Consider the following 20,887-nt stretch of genomic DNA (forward strand, 5'->3'; position numbering starts at 1 on the left):
TGACAATGTGTGGCAACCAGACAATATAACATTTGTTTTTTATTTTTAGTAGTCTTCACAATATCGATGCCATTTATCATAAATTAAGTTTATATGACTTTTCGGGGCATTTACCTCTACCTTTCCTTCCACTATGAACTGAAAAGAAGTGAATGACTTGACAAGAAAAAATTGTTAATAAATAAACAGCTTTCTTACAGACCACGTCACATTCAGATTGATGAAATTAGTTTTGGAAAAGCACTTCAAAAATGTCATGAAACCTCCACTTTTTTGGTATTTTTTTGTGTACAGTGCTTATCGTCTTAACTTGTCATTTACCCTTTAACTTAAAATATAAAACATTTAACAAAAAATACCATCTTAAGAGTTGTACAAAGATATATAATTTTACCACAAGATCGCAGAAGTAGCTTATTACCTAGTGCTGGAATCCTTAAAAATAAAGATAACACATAATTGTTTTTAAACAAGGAGATTTTTTCATCCATTCATCCAACCATTTTCTTGCATTTATCCAATTTAGGGTCCTATTAAAAAACATTTAGCCAGTTATGTGGATGCATGTGCACAGATAAGGAGCTTTTCCCTCTAAAGAACTCTTAAATGTCCAACAAAAAAGCTATATTGTGAGATAGATAAGCTATTGTCTTGATTTTAGTCAAGCTTTTAAATTGTTTAGACTCCGATACCTGGAACTTTCACTTAAGGTTCACTGAATCTACAATAACCTAATTACAATGTTATGAAAAAGTATTTGGCTCTTTTATAATTTCTCATTTTTTGCATATTTGTTACACTTGTTTCAGGTCTAATCAAGACTTGTTTTAATTCAGCTGTGATGGAAAGTTTTAGAGCATAAACAACCTGTTTAATGTCATGCCAAAGCATCTCAACCCAATTTAAATCCACTAGGCCAGTGCCAGGTGACCCTAAAGCCTTTTCCCTTTTTTTTTTTTAACCATTTAGAGGTGGCTGGTTGTGTGTTTCCAATCATTGTCCTGTTGCATAACCCAAGTGTGCGTATTGAACATAAAAAATGAGAAACAAAAGCACTGATCCCATCGTAGGATCATAGTGATATCCACTTGTTTGTTGTTCTATTGGATTTCTTATGTTTTTTTTAAACCTTCCAGGTAAAAGTCTAAAGAGCTTGGAAAGAAAAGCGTCTGGACTTCTTTAAGTTGCTTGAAGACGTTTCACCTCTCATCTGAGAAGCTTCTTTAGTTCTAAGGCCAAATGGTGGAGAGTCTCAGATTTAAGTCCTAGGGGAGTGTCCCCCAAGGGGGTCATGAACCCCCTGTTGATCCTCTACCTAATCGCACGAGTCAATGTGTGAAAACGGGTGTAGGTCACAATCAGCCAAGGTTTCGGGTGAACCTGATGTGAAACCTAGCCCCACCCTATCATGTGATTTCTTGAGGTCACAAGGCCCAGGATGTGAGTGGGCGTTAAGGCGTCTGGGAAGGGATCTGAAATCTGGATTATAGATGGCAGACAGTTGGTGTCGTAAACCACCGCCTCTGTTCAAAGATGGTCATTCACAGTGGACATAGATGGCTTCTTTCACTCCTCTTTCAAACCATCTTTCTTCTCTGTCCAAAATGTGAACATTGGCGTCCTCAAAAGAATGACCTTTGACCTTTAGATGCAGATGGACAGCCAAGTCTTGTCCCGTGGAGGTGGCTCTTATATGTTATGCCATGATTTATGAAGTGGCTGTTTGGTTTCTCCAATGTAGAGGTCTGAGCATTCCTCACTACATTGTACAGCATATGCTACATTGCTAAGTTTCTGTTTAGTTCTGTCTTTGGGATGAACCAGGTTTTGTCTGAGTGTGTGGGTGGGTCTGAAGTACACTGGGATGTTGCGCTTGGAGAAGACTCTCCTGAGTTTTTCCGATAAACCGGCAACATAGGGGATGACAATGTTGTTGCATTTGTCTTTCTGATCCTCCCTAGATGGTGTTTGATCTTCTTTTCTGTGCCTCTTTGCTGACTTGACTGTTTTTATCCAAAACTTTGATGTGAGCAGTGAAGGCTTCTACTTCTTGGGTTTTGATTTTGACCCAGGTGTTGTCCACATATCTGTACCAATGGCTAGGTACTCTCCCTTTAAAAGAGCCAAGAGCCTTTCTTTCCACTTCCTCCATGTAAAGGTTGGCTACGATAGGTGACACCGGGGAGCCCAAGGCACATCCATGTTTTTGTTTGTAAAAACCCTCGTTGTGTTTGTGGGGTCTCGTTTTAAGGCTTCGTAGGTATTGTTGTCACTGAGGAGTGTAGTAATCTTTGTGTGGTAATCCGTTGTGTTTAGAACCACAGTGCACCTTCCTTTGTCAGCTGGTAATATGGTGATGTTGTGGTCTTTGCTTAGGGAAGCAACGGCCTTCTTTTCTTGTATTGTGGGGTTAGATGGAGGAACTTTAGCACTGGAGAGGGTGGCTGAAACTTTCATCCTGATTTGCTCTGCTTCTGTTTGTGATAATTTAGTAATCCTTATGGCGGTTTCTGTGGCTGTGATGAGGTCCAATATGGGAAACTGTTAAGGAGAAATGGCAAAATTGAGTCCGTTTACTAGCACTTTCTTTTCAGGTTAAGTGAGATTCCTGTCTGAAAAGTTCTTCACCCATTTTCCTGACTGTCTTCAGGAGTGAAGTCTTCCTGTTCTTCTCTGTGTGGTGTAGGTTCTGATTGAGAAGTAAAAGTTTTTGTTAGTAAAGTGTGGAATTTCCTGAGTTGTCTTTCTTAAATTTCTTAAATCTGGGACTCTCCACCATTTGACCTTAAAACCGAAGAAGTTTCTCAGATCAGAGGTGAAACGTCTTCAAGCAACTTAAAGTAGTCCAGACACTTTTCTTTCCAAGCTCTTTACTGAGAACCTTCACAGACATATCTTCCAGGTAAAAGCTGAAAACATGGGTCACCTCCTCACCACCCCAGCTAAATCAACACAGGTTTTAAACTGTATAAGGTATCAGATAATTCACCTGAACAGTTTAAACAGAGCTTAAGTAACATGTAGGCTAAAGGACAGGAAGCAGATTGCAAAAGATGTGTTCTGTCATGGCTGTGGTGGGGTTAGCACACTAATAAATATATTTTGGTTTTGCCCTGATATACATGTAATTAATCCTCTGTTTTCAGTGGTAAATGTACAGATAGGAAAGGTTGCAGGCCAACCAATGCTACATTCATCATCGGAGAATAGGAGCAGTTCTTACACTATACGGAGCTGCTGGTGGTGAAGATAAAAAATATGCTGGAAGGCAAGGTTCCTGCATGAAGAGGAGAAGGTTTGATAGTGTTTTCTTAAATGTTACTGAATTTTAAAGAACAGCTGCACTTAATAGTGTAATTGGGGGTACAGCAGGGAAGCTTGATGTATTCATATGACTTTATCTGTGAGACCGGATTGTACAGTTTAGCTAAATGGAGTTCTTCAGTTTGCAGTGCTGTAGTGTGATGCCCTGCAGTGGTGCATTTTTCTATGTGTTGATCACCTGTACCTGTTTCTAACCAGTGTGGTTACATTGAAGGTGATACTGTACTGTACATACTGTAAGCTATACTTTCTGTACAATGCAAAGTGCTGCATTAATGTAACTAGAACAAAGTTTTGGGATCTCTTCAGTCTCACACATGAGACAAGGTTTATTACAATAGTGTCATGGTCCTGAGTCTGTGGACTCAGTGGTTTTGTTTTGATTGTTATTATCTTTTGTTTCGATTTAATTCTGATTAAGATTTTTTAGTTCTGAGGTTTTGGTTTCTGTGTTCCCTCTGTACTGTGTTAGTATTGTGTCTCTGTGTTCATGTCATTTTCTGTTTTATTTTGACACTGCCATGTCCTATGTTAGTGTGTCTAGTTTTGCTTCCCCTTGTCTTGTTATGTCGAATTAATCCCAGCTGTGTCTCCCTCGTGTTTCTCAATGCTCCTTTGTGTATATGAGCCCTGTGTTTTCTCCTGCTTGTTGCTGGTTCATCTGTGTTATCTCCCCTTGTTTCCCTGCGTCTCTGTTTAAGGTTTCAGGTTACTTTTGTTAGTTTATTCTGGTATAGGTTATCTTTAGGTTCTGCTCATCCCATCACCACTTCTGTTTGTATTTCCACTGTTTAAATAAAGCTCAATCACATCTTAAGACATGCCTGCATCTTGGGTCCTAATTCTCACACTCCACAAATAGGGCTTAACTGTTAAAAATAACTTGAATAAGAAACAGTAGAGGACAGTGAAAGGCCAGTGTAACATCTAGTCTTCCAAACTGAAGGAAAGTAAGTAATGTAGAATAATGTAATAGGTAATGTTTTCTTTTATTGCCAGGAGCAGTTTGGAAATTTCTTTCTTTATATTTTCTCTGTTGGTTTGTTTTTATAGCTAAAAACTAATGATGAAGAATAAAAAAGCCATAAAACCAAAAAAAGAATCCAAAATGAAACTCAGCACTTCCTCTCTATCCATGTTCCCTCCCCTTCTGATCTGCAGATATAGTGACTTGTAAGAGCTGACAGGCCCCATTAACTGTAGAAACACAAGTTTTTTTAGATCAGAGTTCAGAATAGTTTCAGTTATAAGGAAGTGAAACTCACACAGTCACTGATACTCAGAGAAGAAATGGCGCAGAACGGAGTTCAGCTGGACCGAGAAACTTTTTCTTGTTCGATCTGTTTGGATCTACTCAAGGATCCAGTGACTATTCCCTGTGGACACAGCTACTGCATGAACTGTATTAAAACCCATTGGAATACAGAGAATACAAAGAAAATCTACAGCTGCCCTCAGTGCAGACAGACTTTCACAGCGAGGCCTGTCCTGGTGAAAAACACCATGTTAGCAGTTTTAGTGGAGCAGCTGAAGAAGACTGGACTCCAAGCTGCTCCTGCTGATCACTGCTATGCTGGACCTGAAGATGTGGCCTGTGATGTCTGCACTGGAAGAAAACTGAAAGCCTTCAATTCCTGTTTAGTGTGTCTGGCATCTTACTGTGAGAATCACCTTCAGCCTCATTATGATTCACCTACATTCAGGAAACACAAGCTGGTGGAGCCCTCCAAGAAGCTCCAGGAGAACATCTGCTCTCGTCATGATGAGGTGACGAAGATGTTCTGCCGTACTGATCAGCAGATTATCTGTCATCACTGTTTAATCGATGAACATAAAGGCCACGACACAGTCTCAGCTGCAGCAGAAAGGACTGAGAGGCAGAGAGAGCTGGAGGTGAGTCGACAAAACATCCAGCAGAGAATCCAGGACAGAGAGAAAGATGTGAAGCTGCTTCAACAGGAGGTGGAGGCCATCAATCAGTCTGCTGATCAAACAGTGGAGCACAGTGAGAAGATCTTCACTGAGCTGATCCATCTCATCCAGAAAAGAAGCTCTGATGTGAAGCAGCAGATCAGATCCCAGCAGGAAACTGAAGTGAGTCGAGTCAAAGAGCTTGAGGAGAAGCTGGAGCAAGAGATCACTGAGCTGAAGAGGAAAGGTGCTGAGCTGAAGCAGCTCTCACACACAGAGGATCACATCCAGTTTCTACACAACTACCCCTCACTTTCAGCACTCAGTGAGTCTACAGACTCATCCAGCATCAATATCCGTCCTCTCAGGTACTTTGAGAATGTGACAGCAGCTGTGTCAGAGGTCAGAGATAAACTACAGGACATTCTGAGAGAGGAATGGACAAACATCTCACTGACAGTCACTGAAGTGGATGTTTTACTGTCAGATCCACACACAGAGCCAAAGACCAGAGAAGGATTCTTAAAATATTCACGTGAAATCACACTGGATCCAAACACAGCACACAAACAGCTGTTATTATCAGAGGAGAACAGAAAAATAATAGCAATGAATCAACAACAGTCTCATTCTAATCATCCAGACAGATTCACTGAATGGTTTCAGGTCCTGAGTAGAGAGAGTCTGACTGGACGTTGTTACTGGGAGGTGGAGAGGAAAGGGATAGGAGTTTATTTAGCAGTCACATACAAGAATATCAAAAGATCAGGAAATGAATGTGCATTTGGACGTAATGACAAATCTTGGGCATTAGAATGTGATACAAAGAGTTATACATTTTGGTACAACAATTATAAAACTCCTGTCCCAGGTCTTCCATCCTCCAGAGTAGGAGTGTACCTGGATCACAGAGCAGGTATTTTGTCCTTCTACAGCATCTCTGAAACCATGACTCTCCTCCACAGAGTCCAGACCACATTCACTCAGCCGCTCTATGCAGGACTTTGGCTTTACTCTGATTACGGAAACAAAGCTGAGTTCATTAACCTTAAATAGACTAAAGTATTTCATTTTGGTGTGTATTTCTTTTCTCTCCATCATTGTTGTGACATGTCTTCGCTGCACAGAGCTCAGCTGTCAGTCAAACATTATGGGGGCTACCTTGACATCTTCTTGTTATTCTCTTGATGTTTTTGAGGGTTTTTTTAGGTTGAGCTCTTTCCTGTTTCTTAGAGGCTATCACTACCCATGATGATTTTTATTTACAAGCCAATATTCTGTCCTTCTACAGCCTCTCTGAAACCATGGCTCTCCTTCAGATTCCAGACCACATTCACTCAGCCACTCTATGGTCCGATTATACAGAACTGTAACAGCTGCAGAGCTCTGTGAACTCAGATAGACGGGAGAGATAGACTCATCCATCTATCTATGTTACTTTCCCTGCTCCATTTCTCTTTGTCTCTCTCTTGCTGTCACTGTTTCTCACTACTGTTGTGCCAAGTGGAAATGCACCTGCAGTTACATTGAAGGGCAGTGTCTTTCTCTAAAATGAACTGACAGCCTGGATAGTCTGCATGACTATAACACAGAATATCTGGGCTGTCAGTTAATTTTATGGTAACTCAAGTGGTTTAAATTGGACTTTATAATAGCTACAGATACAGTAGGGTACACATCTGTCCTACCTCTGGTATTTCTGGAGGGGGCACTGCTTTTTATCTTTAGGGGCCTGATGTGTCCAATATTGTGTCTCCATAAGATTCTGCTGTTTGATGCCTTCTGGTATTTCAGCTACATTCAAGTCAAAGTGGTTTAACCCGCAGCAACCGATCATTGAGCTTTTGTGGGTGTGTCCTGCCATCTCTCCTGCATTAGGTGCCACCCTTTTTGTACACCTGACTCTAATCAGTGATCAAGCACATTTAAGAGAAAAATGAGAATTAGTACCAGAGAGCCTTGTTGGTTTTGAGCTGTGTACATGTGTGGTGGCTGCTTGGTCCTGCTCTGTGGTGAGGAGTGTGTTTCGGTGACTTACTTTTCAGTTTAGTGACCAATTCCTGTTGTTTTTTGTTTTCCTTCTTTAAAAGGTTTAGTGGCTTGTTCATCTCTTTTAGTTTCATCATGAATAGGAAAATTAATAAAACTCTTTAACAATTTTGCATCCCTGTCTCCTTTTTTCAACCCAAACATCTTTTGTTTCTTCCCCCCACTTCCACTGGACCTTTTAGGGGAACGTAAAATCAATATAGTGTTTTATGTAAATATTACTTACTTTGAAAAAAAGGACAGCTGCAGTCTTAATAATGTGGTTGGGTGTACAGCAGGGGAAGCTTCATGCCCTCAGTTCACTGCATCTAGGAGACCTGACTGCACTTTAATTGTGTAGAGTTCTTCAGTTTGGAGTCCTAAAGTGTTACGCTCTGCAGTGGTGCACATTTTTTTACATGTTGTCACCTATACACCTGTTTTTTCTGGCAGTGTAGTTACACTTTACTACTGGTTTGTACTGAGAAGTAAACAAAAAAGAAAAAAAAAACAATTACTTATGACACTAATGTGTTTTTTAAACGGTCTCCCTGTTTATCAGCTAAGTTTTCTCTGTTCATTTGGAATATTTGAATTATTTTAAGGAAAAGAAATACTGCATTCAGCAGATTTGCACAAGAAACTGACAACAGTGTTTTTTTTATGTCGCAACAGATGATGTCATATTTTTACTGGTAGGAGTTGCTCAGCACAGTTTACAAAGCATCTTATTTTCTTTGATATCGAATGTGAAACTTGTCACACCTTTCTACACAACTCAGTTAGTTTTTATTTGTTTACAAAAGTGTGAATACAAAAAGTGTGTGCATTAGTTTTTATTACGCTATCGCCTTGTTTTTGTCAGAAAAAAAGGTTGTTGACAAAAATTATGAAAATTACCAGTGCACAAAATTCACACTACTGTCAACATGCTTTCTTGTTTCCTGCTCGTCAGATCTGGAGGTTGTAGATGGTGGAACCAACATGTTGTGACATATAAGAGCTGACAGACCCCATTCACTGCAGAAACCCATGTTCTTTTGATCAGAGCTCAGTGTAGTTTTAGTTTCAGGAAGTGAAACTTAGAGTCACTCACATCATGCCTGTTCTGTTGAAAAACACCATGTTAGCAGTTTTAGTGGCGCAACTGAGGAATGCTGGACTCCAAGCTGGTCCTGCTGATCACTGCTGGACCTGAAGATGTTGCCTTTCATTTCTACACAGAGAAAAAACTAAAGGCTTCAAGTCCTGTTTAGTTTGCCTGGCTTCTTACTGTGAGAAACACCTTTAGCCTCAGTATGATGTTGTTCCATTAAAAACAAAAAGAAAAGAAACACAAGTTGGTAGATCCCTCCAAGAAGCTCCAGGAGAACATCTGCTCTCGTCATGATGAGGTGATGAAGATGTTCTGCCGTACTGATCAGCAGAGTATCTGTTATCTCTGCTCTGTGGATGAACATAAAGGCCACGACACAGTCTCAGCTGCAGCAGAAAGCACTGAGAGGCAGAGAGAGCTGGAGGTGAGTCGACAAAACATCCAGCAGAGAATCCAGGACAGAGAGAAGTACTGTGACATCTGTTTTTTGTTTTTGTTTGATTTTTTTAGATGGAGCTCTTTTCTGTGCCTTTTTTGGAGACTATCACTGCTTCTCTTGCTCCAAATGTTTGTTATATATTCATACTGATGTATTTACCATTATACAAACTTGGACCAATCATTAAACTGACCACGGAGGCTTTAGGAAGTCTTCAAAGTGCAGAAAGCTATCACAAAGAGAAAATTAGCAAAGGGCGTCACCTGGTGGGTAAATACAGACATGACAACAAGAAAAGGTAAACCGCACAGACGTGACAATGACTGAAAATGTGTTTTAGAAAAATATGTTTGAGATAATGCACACATTTTCTGAAACATATTCTCCCCCATGCAATAAGATCTTTTTAATATAACTTATGGTGTACAGAGCTGGTATTTGACCCCTTCCTGATTTCTCTCTTATTTCTACATCTATTTGTTTTTGCATATTTGTTGTTCAAATTTACATGTTTCCCGTTTCAGATCATTAAACAAATGTTATTAATATACAAAGATAACTCAAGTAAATCCAAAAAGGAATTTTTAAAACAGTGATTTCAAGTATTAAAGGAATAAAGCTATCCAAACCTAAACCAAAGTCTGAATTTAAATTAGACTGAGCTGCTTTGGCATGACCTTAAACAGGCTATTCACCAGACTTAGGCTGGTGCACTGTGGTTTCATTCATGGGTTGGCACTTATTAGTGGTCATCATATTGAAAAAATGCACATGTGGAAAGGCAGAATGTGTTAGGCAGGCTTTTATGATCGGCTCCAACTATGCTGAGAAAGAAACTTTATGCATAGACTATTCCTTGGATCAATATTTCACCTGGATTATTGGAGAGTAATACATTCAGGTTTCTGCAAAGTACCAGTGAGGGGCTCGTTAAGTAACGCGTTGAAATTGTACGAATGGCCTGAAGGGGGCAGCAATAACATTTCGATGCGTCTAATCTGCCGGAAATTAACAAGAAAAACAATAAGAACGGAAATGACGCACGCTTACTACTTACCTCTGTCTTCAAGTGAGAGTTTACCGAGGCGAGACTAACAGTTGTTATCGAAGACATTTTCTCAGGTTGCAAAACGATCGTCCGGTATGAGGAGGAGATCAACCATCAGCGCAGACTGCTGGATATCAGCCGGAAACCCGAGATAAAGTTACACATAAATTGGTATGTAAAACTGTGACGATCACAATGAACTAACGCACGAATACGACTCATGTAGGACCCTGATCGGAGTCCAGATTGTAGACAGAAAGAGTAAAATCAGTGAGCAACTATGACCTGTTTGTATAGAAATAACACAAGTTCCCTTTTAAACGGTATACTTATTTTAGCGTTACACACGAGGAAGTGATTTTACTGGAAGGCTTTGCGTGTTAAAGTCAAACAGAGACAAAGAAAGCTTCTGCTTTCTGCACGGTGCCGTAGGTCTCTCTCAGCATCGCCATGTGGCTGTTGTGCAGGTCTTCCCAGCTACGATATACACTTTGGAGAAGCACAAAAAAATAAAATAAAACCTAGTGCGCGTCTACATTGCTGTTTACGGCCAAACGTACCTCCACAAATCGTTTGTGTGGTGCCTTTAGGTGTACATCGTAAAGTCAGAACAACAACAACAACAATCTTTATTTATAGAGCACATTTAAAAACCAACGGTATACCAAAGTGCTTAACATAGAGCAAGGAAATAACACAAGTATTATAAGGCCTTAATAAAAGTGTGAAATTATGTTCACAGGAAAATGCCACCAATACACAATGGTAATATAACATACACAGCACAAATAAGAGCATAATAAAACACCAGTCAAAGAATGAGTAGGAAAATTAAAAGAATAAATCTATGCAACAAATGCAAGCATTAACAGGTAGAAAAGGCAAGATTAAACAAATACGTTTTAAGCCGTGATTTAAAAGATTGAATAGAATCAGACGCCCGGATCCCAATCGGAAGGTTGTTCCACAGCTCTGGTGCAGCCAGGGCAAACGCCCGGTCACCTCTAGACTTCAGCCGAGATCTAGGCTGCACCAATAGTAACTGAGTAGATGATCTTAAAGCCCTGGCAGGAACATATGAGTTAAGGAGTTCCTTAAGGTAGCTTGGTGCTGTATTGTTAGTGATTTTAAAAGTAAGCAGCAGAATTTTAAATTGGATACGGTATTTCACAGGCAGCCAGTGCAAATCAGCTAGGACGGGAGTGATGTGGGCAAACTTCCTAGTTTTGGTTAGAATGCGTGCTGCAGCATTTTGGACTGTCTGCAATCTATGAAGGAGGGCAAATTCGGACCATACAAATTTCTTATTCTTAAATATACTTGTTTGTGATATGCACATGTTATTCCCCCTTTTTCAGTTTACTGTTGTGATTTTAATATTTCAACCAAGAGTTATTTACATACTTTTCTGTCTCTTTAAATTTTTAAATATATTATGAATTAAAAGTTTTCAGCAAACAAACAAACAGACAAACAAACAAAAAATCTTGTTCAACGCTGCGATTATTTTACATCTTGTTTTACTGCCGCGCTGAAAAGATAAAGCCTGAAGCTCTCTCTTGCTTTTTCTCCTCACTTTTGCATAGATAGATAGATAGTAACGCAGAGGTAAAATGTAGACTGTCTTTCAAACTATAATATGAACAGACCTATTCCCAATCAATATTTAAATGTAAACTTCAGTTTTTATGTCATATTATTTCAAACCCCTGACCAACAGTAGACCTGAAAATTATGAAGAGCATTGAGAAGTGTAAATTAGACTAGTGAAGCGTTGTAGTTTTAAGAGGAAACTGTTAAGAGTGAAGGGAAATGGCAGACTAAGTATATCTATTTAATGTCAGACACACTGAAGGGAGAGTCCTTGTGACTTATTAAAGTACCATGCAAAAGTCTTGAGCCACCCCTCATCTCTTCATATTATGACAAGAAAATTGGAAGATGGTTATTGAAACACATGCAAACATGCATGGAAATCCAGTAAGTAAGGCAAAAACAGAGTTTGTACAATTCTATGAGCTTGAAAGGCAACACTTGGTATGACCACCTGTATTCCTCAACACAGCCTGAACTCTGTTAGATTAGCTTTCTTCTTTCTTCTTGAATGACATTTCAAAGCTCTCACTGAGTTTGAGTTAGATGCCTGTTTTATGATTTAAAAAAAAAAAAACATCCTCTGATAATTGTCAGGTACAAGGGCTGGACTGAAAAAAGTGAAAGAGCAGCCAATTTCTAAAGATCAGCTTTCCAATTTCTCAAGACCTCTGTAAAACATGAACAGAAACTGGCTCCTTGGATGCAAAATATAAAGATTGGCTGAAGACATTTGCACATCACTGGTATCTGTTTTAAGTTTGCCATCATTATATGTTGGGAAGTTAGGTGAGTTATGTGAGATAGACTATTTATACATTCTAATTAGATCTGTAGTTCACAATTTGGTAAAAAAAAAATACTTAGGGTTGAATCAGGCCAAGAATTTCCTCATAACTCAAACCATACATTAAATATGGACAGTATGAAGGATTACAGTAGTGACTGCACTGCACCGAGCTCTGGATCTGCTGCTGCTCCATGGTGCTGAAGCTCTTCGGCTTCACATCATTATGTGGTACCCTTGTGAGGTCTCTTAATTATTACAGTCGTATAGAAACAGAGCTGAAGAAGTCGCTCAAAAGCCAAACACTAAAATGCAATACAAAGTCCAGAAAAAAGCAGATTGTCCCAAAGCCAGCTAAAATGATAAAATCTAAGTTTAATAATATGAGAACACTTTGTCGATAATATGTTTATATAGGAAAAAACATAGGTGGGAAGTAACAAAGTACAAATACTTTGTTACTGTACTTAAATAGAATTTTCGGCATTCTGTACCTTACTTGAGTACTTTTTACTTCTTACATTTTCAAAACAGACTTGTTACTTTTGGTTTAAGGCATATGAGGGAAGTTATTATTTTATGTCACTGCGCGCCTTCAAACATCAAACTGATTTAAGCATGTACAGTAACACATGAGAGGCAATCCTGTTTGTGTATTAATCACCAGGATATGTTGATAAAAAGGCACAATGGTGTGCTATAGTCAGGGGTTAAATTGGGTTGCGTTTTCTTCTTCTTTTCTTTTTTTTTTTTGGCACAACACCAGAACAACTGCAGGTGTCCATAAGTTGTGGTTGTGATAATTCAGCCTCTAACTAGCCCTTCAGAAGAGTAGTGAGCATAAAGGGAGCAATGTTTTTTAGTGGCAGGTGATTTCAAATGCATCGTTTCTATTAGCTCAACAAACATCAGCTAACACACAAACTGTTTGTGTGCAGTTTGTCTCACAGTGTGTTGCAAGCTAAAGGTTCAGCTGCTGTATTTCACTGGGAGCGAAAAGAAAGAGAGCTAACTTCACTCAGAGATGGAGAAAGATAAGAGAGATAGGACAGGAGAGGATAAAGAGCACTTAGATTTAAAGGGAAGCACTGCTCATTTAAAGCTTACATTTAAGTCCTCGTGCTTTTAAATCAGATATTGGGTTTGTACATGTGACATTGTTTTTTTTTAATATTGTAAAACATGCTGCAAAACAAACATGAGGTAGACTGTTATTTAAAGGCTGCATTAAAATACTCTGCAGGTTAGTGCAAGATAAACAGGTTAGCTTGCTGTACTGTGATGGATTTAAAGTAAAGATCAGTGTGTTTGACTGGTGTACAGTGGCCGTCCAACATAAAGACAGCATAAACTGTATACTGTCAGTTTAGAGCACAGGTGTTGAACTCCAGGCCTCGAGGGCCGGTGTCCTGCAGGTTTTAGATGTGTCCTTGATCCACCACAGCGGATTTAAATGGCTAAATTACCTCCTCAACATGTCTTGAAGTTCTCCAGAGGTCTGGAAATGAACTAATCATTTGATTCAGGTGTGTTGAAACAGGGTGAGATCTAAAACCCGCAGGACACCGGCCCTCGAGGCCTGGAGTTCGACACCCCTGGTTTAGAGCAAGCGTGTCAAACTCCAGTCCTTGTGGGCCAGTGTCCTGAAACTTTTCCATGTGTACCTCCTGCTGCACACCTGAATAAACTTAGTAGGTCATTACCAACGCTTGACTGCATGCTGAGGTAGCAACCCCTAAACCTACTCAAGTAAACTGAAGTGACGTAAAGTGTTTGGAAAAATGTACTTCTAAAACTACTTGCACCTTGTTCATTTAGTCATGAGCTGCTGTAACATAAATCAAATGGCTGAACTGCCACCTCAGCATGCAGTCAATTTCTATAGAGTGTTGCTAATGACCTACTTATGTTATTCAGGTGTGTTGCAACAGGGACACATGGAAAAGTTTCAGGACACCGGCCCTTGAGGACTGGAGTTTGACACCATGAAACATCTGGTCGAATTCAGGTGGAATTGGACTTAAGTACAGAATGTCTATAATTTTGCCAGCCTTCTGCATATCCTCTTTCTCGACATGCATGAATCTTCTCTGTGGTCTACCATTTTTCATACTGCTTTGCAACTTCATTCGAAGTACTGCTTCCATTTTCTCCACACACTCTCTTCACTCATTAGTACATATCCATATTTATCCTTAAACATGCTAACCTGCTGCACATCTTTTCCAGATTGATCTCTGTCTAGCCTCCCAGTGTTCCTGTTGATTGACTATCCCCCTTTTTCTTTGCTAACCTCTTCCTTTGAATACTCTGGCTTTTTATAGCAAATAATCTTAAAAATATTTTGCAGTAGAACAAAAACTGAAGAAACATGAATCAACATATAAACATTACCTGATGTTGATGAAGTGAAGCAGAGCAAAGTTACAGAGGTTTTATTAGTGACACAGCTAAGCGTTTTGCAATTTTGCATAATTTTAAAAAGTTTAAATTTCTTCAGTATTGAACAGCAGAAATGAGGTTTTCTCATCGGAAGTTAAACCCCCCCCCAAAAAAACCAGTGCCCGACAGCACTGTACATAACGGTAGACTGGTGGGTAAGCAAGTGAATAATGCAGAAAACAGAGATTTTTAGATGGGAAACTGTTGTTGAAGTACACTGAGAGAGAGAGAGAGAGAGCTCTGCAGGAAGTGTGATTTTTACCATGGTGGAAGCAAAACAGGAAAGGTAAGAGGGAATTAACGACGATGCTTATGTGAAGCGACATGTGAAGTGTAGTTTGGATGTTTTGTGGCTGGTTTAATCAATTTTGTTTGGAGAGAGACAAAACCTGAAGCTTCAGAATCTAGCGCAAAACAAGATGTAAGCACAAAGTGCGGACCCGCCGACGCATCAAAATCTGTGAGCTCTCGGCTTTCAGCCCCGACGGCGGTGAGAAACTGATTCTGATGCGTCGGCGGGTCCGTGCTTTGTGTTAACGTTTTTGTGCAGAATCCGTGTACTTGCTCTCATTTACTGTTTTAGCCGTTTGGTGGTTCTCGAAATTTTGTGAGGTTTAACCTGAGACTCTAGTGTTTCGGGCAAAATAAATTTATATTTAAAAATCGATTCAGGATTTTAATGAATCGATATCACATTATTCAAGCTAGAATCGATTTTAATCGGAAAATCAATAATCAAAACCCACCCCTAGTCCCTACCATCCAGAGCCTGTCTCAACTCCTCCCAGAACTCTGTGGAACATTTTTCCTTCTTCAGCTTCTACCATTTAATCCTTGCTTCGTCCTTCACTAGGCAGCATCGGATGGCAGTCTACAGTATGGCTTCGGATATCAAGAAGAGGAAACAAGCCTAGCTGCATTCTTGAATAACACCGCCTTCGGGTGTCTTTGCTTTCAGATCGCACATTCTGCATTAGATGTAATCCACCTGTGTGCTCCCTTCTCCACTCTTATCTGTCACCCTAAATTCCTCCTTCTTGTTGACACGTGTGTTCCCTACAGTTGTTTCCATCCTTTTCACGAAACCCACCATCATCTTTCTTGCACTACTTAACAGGAACACCATAACACCATACCAACCCAACACCTCCTTGTCTCCTCTTTTCGCTTCACCTACATTGAAATCTGCAGCAAGTAATCATTAAATATAGATTTTGTTTCTCATGGAAAGGATTTTCTGTCATGTAGTTACTGATGTTTATCTCACAAAAGTGACAATCAAAAAGTGTTTTGAAACATAAGGTTCGTAGAACCTCCCCTAATGTTTTGTACTCTGCTATTAAGAGTGCTAGAACTCAAGAGTGACTCACACAGGTCCTCCTGAAACATTTGTCACATTTGTACAATTATTCACATATATGAGAGACATGCTCATAGTGTAGAGGCATACTGGAAGATATTTTTTTTTAATGTTTGTTTTCCTGTCATCACATCAATAACCTCTTTCTAGTGTCCCTTTTATTAAGACCTCCCTAGCAACATGAAGTGTGAGGAAGAGGAGGGTCTGGATGACCAGCAGGTGTGTAACCAGGAGAGTACCTCCAGTATGGACCAGGAGGACTCAGAGCCTCCACAGATTAAAGAGGAACAGGATGAACTCTGGATCAGTCAGGAGGAAGAGCAGCTTGTAGTGAAGCAGGAGACTGAAGGCATCATCATCTGGACTGGGGGAGAGCTAGATATTATGTGGAAACCTGAAATAAAATTACACAGAATAGGTAAGTGAAACTTCAATGAGTACCATTTATGTATTTTTTTTTCCTTCTCATAAGCCAAAGTGGAAACTGACTTCTTTCGTTCTGTTGAGGATTTCACTTCCCAGGTCCTTTACGGTGGCACCTAGAGACAAAGCACGAGCAAACTCCAAAGCACGTGCAAACTCCAAAGCACGTGCAAACTCCAAAGCACGTGCAAACTCCAAAGCACGAGCAAACTCCAAAGCACGTGCAAACTCCAAAGCACGTGCAACTCCAAAACACAACGGAAGTTCTCCGGGACGCTAGGGGAAGCGTGCTTTGGAATTTGTACGCGTTTTGGAGTTTGTATGTGCTTTGTCTCTAGGGGCCACCGTAGTCCTTGGCCTCTGAACCATACTTTTAAATGATCTCTATCTGTAGTCAAAAGTTACAAAAATGGCAATTTTTAATGCAACTTCAAATGCAGGATGGTTTGGTGAAAAAAAGAAACTCAAAAAACCATAGGCAAAAAGTAAAACTCTCTCCCATGAGGTTCTGCAGGAAGCACGCAGACTCAAGGATAATCAAAGATGGACAAGCTTTTGGGCTCTCAATTTCTAGACAGTCGTCTATTATTCACCCACTTGTTAATTTCCACTCATGATTTCATCCATGGCAGACATTAAGCTTCAAAAGATTGAAAACTTTCCAGTTTTCTGTTTATTATTTTTAGCATGGTCACTTTGACCCGAAAATCTATTACATATCACCCCTTGTCAAAGCATTAACGTTTGAATGGCCCTGTGTCCTATCTGAGGAGCCTAGGTGCTATCCTTCTTCTACTACATGAAAGAAGACTGCCTGGACACAAACCAGTCCACTAGTGCAGATACCTAAATACAACATATAAATGTGCTCAAAACACTTCATATGTGAGATGAATACATGAACGTGTGATAATTTTGAATACTAGATTTACAACCTGAAATACCCAGTTGTGTTTTTTTTTTCATGTCATTTTTGTCCATGTGTCACATCAGATCTCCCGCAACAATATATGTGTATGGAGGAAGAGGCTGTGAATAACCAGCAGGTTGATAACCAAGATAGGAACTCCAGTCTGAACCAGGTCGACCCAGATCCTCCACAAATTAAAGAGGAACCGGAGGAACTCTGCACCAGTCAGGAGGGAGAGCAGCTTGTTCTGAAGCAGGAGGCTGATATCTTTATAGTGACTCCTATTTATAAGGAAAGTGACCACAGTGAATCAGAACCAAACTGTGACGATCTCCTTTCTTACTACTCTCCTGAACCAGACAGCCAAGATCAGAAAGACACTGAGCATGTGGGCACAGGATCAACTAGATATGCAGAGCCAAAGAAGAGAAGAAGTCACAGTAACAAAGCAGATAACTGTCCAGTGACGGAGAGTCGGTGCAAAACTGACACAAGTGAAAAGTCATTAAAATGTGACACCTGTGGAAAAACTTTTCAGTATAAATACAGGCTGACTAAGCATCTAAGAGTTCATACAGGTGAGAAACCTTACTCTTGCAGCACTTGTGGGAAAAGATTCAGTCAGCTGATACATGTGAAAAGCCACATGGCAATTCACACAGGTGAAAAGCCATATTCTTGCAGCTCTTGTGGGAGAAGATTCAGAAAGAAATCAACTTTAGATCTTCATGAAAGGATTCACACAGGTGAGAAACCTTATTCTTGTAGCACCTGTGGGAAAGGTTTCAGTCAGATGATACACTTGAAAACTCACATGAGAATCCACACAGGTGAGAAGCCCTATTCTTGTAACACCTGTGGGAAAAGTTTCAGTGACTCATCAGCATTCAGAGTTCATGTTAGAATTCACACTGGTGAGAAACCTTATTCTTGCATCGCTTGTGGGAAAAGTTTCAGTCACATGATAAACTTGAAAACTCACATGAGAATTCACACAGGCGAGAAGCCCTATTTTTGTGGGACCTGTGGGAAAGGATTTACTCAGAGAAAACACTTGAAAACTCACATGAGAATCCACACAGGTGAAAAGCCATATTCATGTAGCACCTGTGGAAAAGAATTTAGAGATCAGTCGACATTAAGAAAACATATCAAAACCCACACAGGGGAGAAGCCACGTTCTTTTGACACCTGTGAGAAAAGATGCAATCAGACAAACATAAAAACTCACACAGCTTAAAAGTTTCATCCTTAGAGTCTATCAGAGCCGTCAGACATAGCAGTGTGTTAATGGTAAAACTCACACAGTGAGAAACCAAATAACTCCAAAACCAGGAGGAAGAGATGAACTCACATTCAGGTCAATGAGCTGCATTTTATCTCCTGGACAGTAAAAACACTTTTTGTATTGTTTGCCTTATTCTTATGATGTAGGGGAAACCCTGATTTTTACATTTGTCTGAGCTGATATATATGTACACCTGTCAGGCATAGTATTATGACCAGTGAACAACATTATCTCTACATCATGGCTCGTTTTAGGGGGTAGGATATATTAGGAAGAAAGTAAACAGAGTTGATGAGTTAAACAGGAAAAATGGTTGAGTGAGTGAGTTTGACTTTGGGTCAGACAACTGGGTCAGAGCATCTTCAAAAATGCAGCTCTTGGGGTGTTCCCGGTCTGCAGTGGTCAGCATCTATCTAATGTGGGCCAAAGAATGAAAAGTGGTGAACCAGTGATGGTCTCATAGACAGCCAAGGCTCACTGATCCAAGTGGAATCAAAGGCTGGCCCATGTGGTCTTGTCCAACAAATAACCCTAAAAACAGAGTTAATGCTGGTTCTAATAGAAAGGTGTTAGAATATACAGTGCATTGTAGTTTGGGCGCTGCATAGTTGTCTTACCCTCACCCCCAACTGGTCGTAGCAGATTGTTGCCCCTCCCTGAACCTGGTTCTGCAGCAGGTTTCTTCCTGTTAAAAGGGAGTTCTTTTCTTCCCACTGTCACAAAGTGCTTTCTTATTGGGAGTTGACTGATTGTTGGGGTTTTTGTGTTATACAAATAACATTGAATTACTGCATACCAGTCAGGGTGTCCATGCCGACCCCTGGCAACGTGGACAATGGGTATGTGAACATCGTATCAACTACCTAAGTATTGTTGTAGACCATGAACACCCTTTCATGGAAATGGTATTCTGTGTGTGTAGTTTCTCAATCATCCAGGCATGTTAGTTTAAGGAGTTTGGAAAGAAAGTAACTGGACCTCTTTACCTTTTGTGAAGAAACCTTAAGAAGCCTGTGGCCTCTCTATGTGGGGTAATGTGCTCCGCCAAATGCAAAAATGGTTGCAGGGAGCACAAGAAGAATTTTGAGGTGTTGACTTGCCCTCCGAATTCCCCAGATGTCAATCCAGTCGAGCATCTGTGGGATGTGTCGGATAAACAAGTCCGTACCACAGTACACCTTCAGGGGTCTGGAGTCCATCCCTCGAACAGTCAGGGCTGTTTTGGCAGCAAAAGGGTGACCAACACAATATTAGGCAGATGGTCATAGTTTTATGCTTGATCAGTTTGTGTACATATGTATATTATAAATTTATATATTGTGTTTAGTGCTGGTGAGGTGATACATATTAATTGTAGATCCAGGTTCTTCAGTCTTTTCACTTGACAGCGTTGTTACAGAAAAAATATTTTTTGGGGGTACTTTGCTTTTTATACCCAAGATTTTATTATTTTATTGTCCAATAAAGAGTCTTTAATCTCTTTAAAGAAAATTAATAGCTGGACAGTGACACGCATAAGACCAAAAACAATGTGCCTTTATGGATTTGAGGTCACCTTATGTTGTAATGCTTTTCATAAAAGATAAGCTTCCATATGGACCTCTTCTGTTGATTTATTTATCCTGATTTATTTAGTTTTGTTCCTTATTGTTGTGGGTTCTTTATTCTTAAAATTTAAATAAAGATTTCTTTAAAACGTGACAATTTTTTTTCTGAGGTGTAATTTCTAAAATATGAAGTTTTGGTTGTGTCTGTCATTATTTTATATGTATTTTGAAACTGAGGTTTTGATTACTTGAGGAAACATGCTTCTGTGTGTATGTTCCTGAGCTGCTCTGGCTGCAGAGTGTTGCTGCTTCATTGAAGATGTTTGTGTAGAGTAGCTGCAGGTTGACCGTTCATACTGCATAAAAATACACTGCGCAAATATTAAAGGAACACTTTTTAATCAGAGTATAGCATCAAATCAGTTAACTAACTAGATAATTATCCCAGAGGTTTAAGTAGCAGAAGGGGTTGCTAATTAGTTTCAGCTGCTTTGGTGTTAATGTAATTAACAACATCTAGAAGGGCAACAATGACACAACCCCTGAAACAGGAATAGTTTTACAAAAGGAGCCACTGACATTTTTCCCCCCTCCTCATCTTTTCACAAGTTTTGCATTTGCCAGTGTCACTACTGGTAGCAAGAGCGGATACTTGGACCATAAAGAATTTGCACAGGTAGTTTGAGTCCTC

The 20,887-nt window shown here is 39.8% G+C and overlaps 2 protein-coding genes across 5 annotated transcripts; both read left to right on the plus strand.

The window, feature by feature from the left end:
- Positions 1-4,578: 4,578 nt before the first annotated feature.
- On the plus strand, positions 4,579-7,356 carry LOC116311771 (tripartite motif-containing protein 16-like). The gene has a single exon (XM_031728982.2). It carries the CDS (start codon positions 4,615-4,617, stop codon positions 6,289-6,291), a length of 1,677 nt encoding a protein of 558 aa, XP_031584842.2. The 5' UTR covers positions 4,579-4,614; the 3' UTR covers positions 6,292-7,356.
- Positions 7,357-9,843: 2,487 nt separating this feature from the next.
- LOC116311777 (zinc finger protein 135) lies at positions 9,844-20,350 on the plus strand. Of its 4 annotated transcripts, none has more exons than XM_039602064.1 (4): positions 9,844-10,017; positions 14,144-14,234; positions 16,179-16,446; positions 17,445-20,350. In XM_039602064.1, exons 3-4 carry the CDS (start codon positions 16,209-16,211, stop codon positions 18,599-18,601), a joined length of 1,395 nt encoding a protein of 464 aa, XP_039457998.1. In that variant the 5' UTR covers positions 9,844-10,017; positions 14,144-14,234; positions 16,179-16,208; the 3' UTR covers positions 18,602-20,350. The 4 variants fall into 4 exon arrangements, with proteins under 4 accessions (XP_039457998.1, XP_039457997.1, XP_031584848.1 ...); XM_039602063.1 differs by having other exon boundaries at positions 16,195-16,446; XM_031728988.2 differs by lacking the exon at positions 14,144-14,234.
- Positions 20,351-20,887: the final 537 nt, after the last annotated feature.

The sequence above is a fragment of the Oreochromis aureus genome, linkage group 18, assembly GCF_013358895.1.
Source record: "Oreochromis aureus strain Israel breed Guangdong linkage group 18, ZZ_aureus, whole genome shotgun sequence".
NCBI classification, from domain to species: Eukaryota; Metazoa; Chordata; class Actinopteri; order Cichliformes; family Cichlidae; genus Oreochromis; species Oreochromis aureus.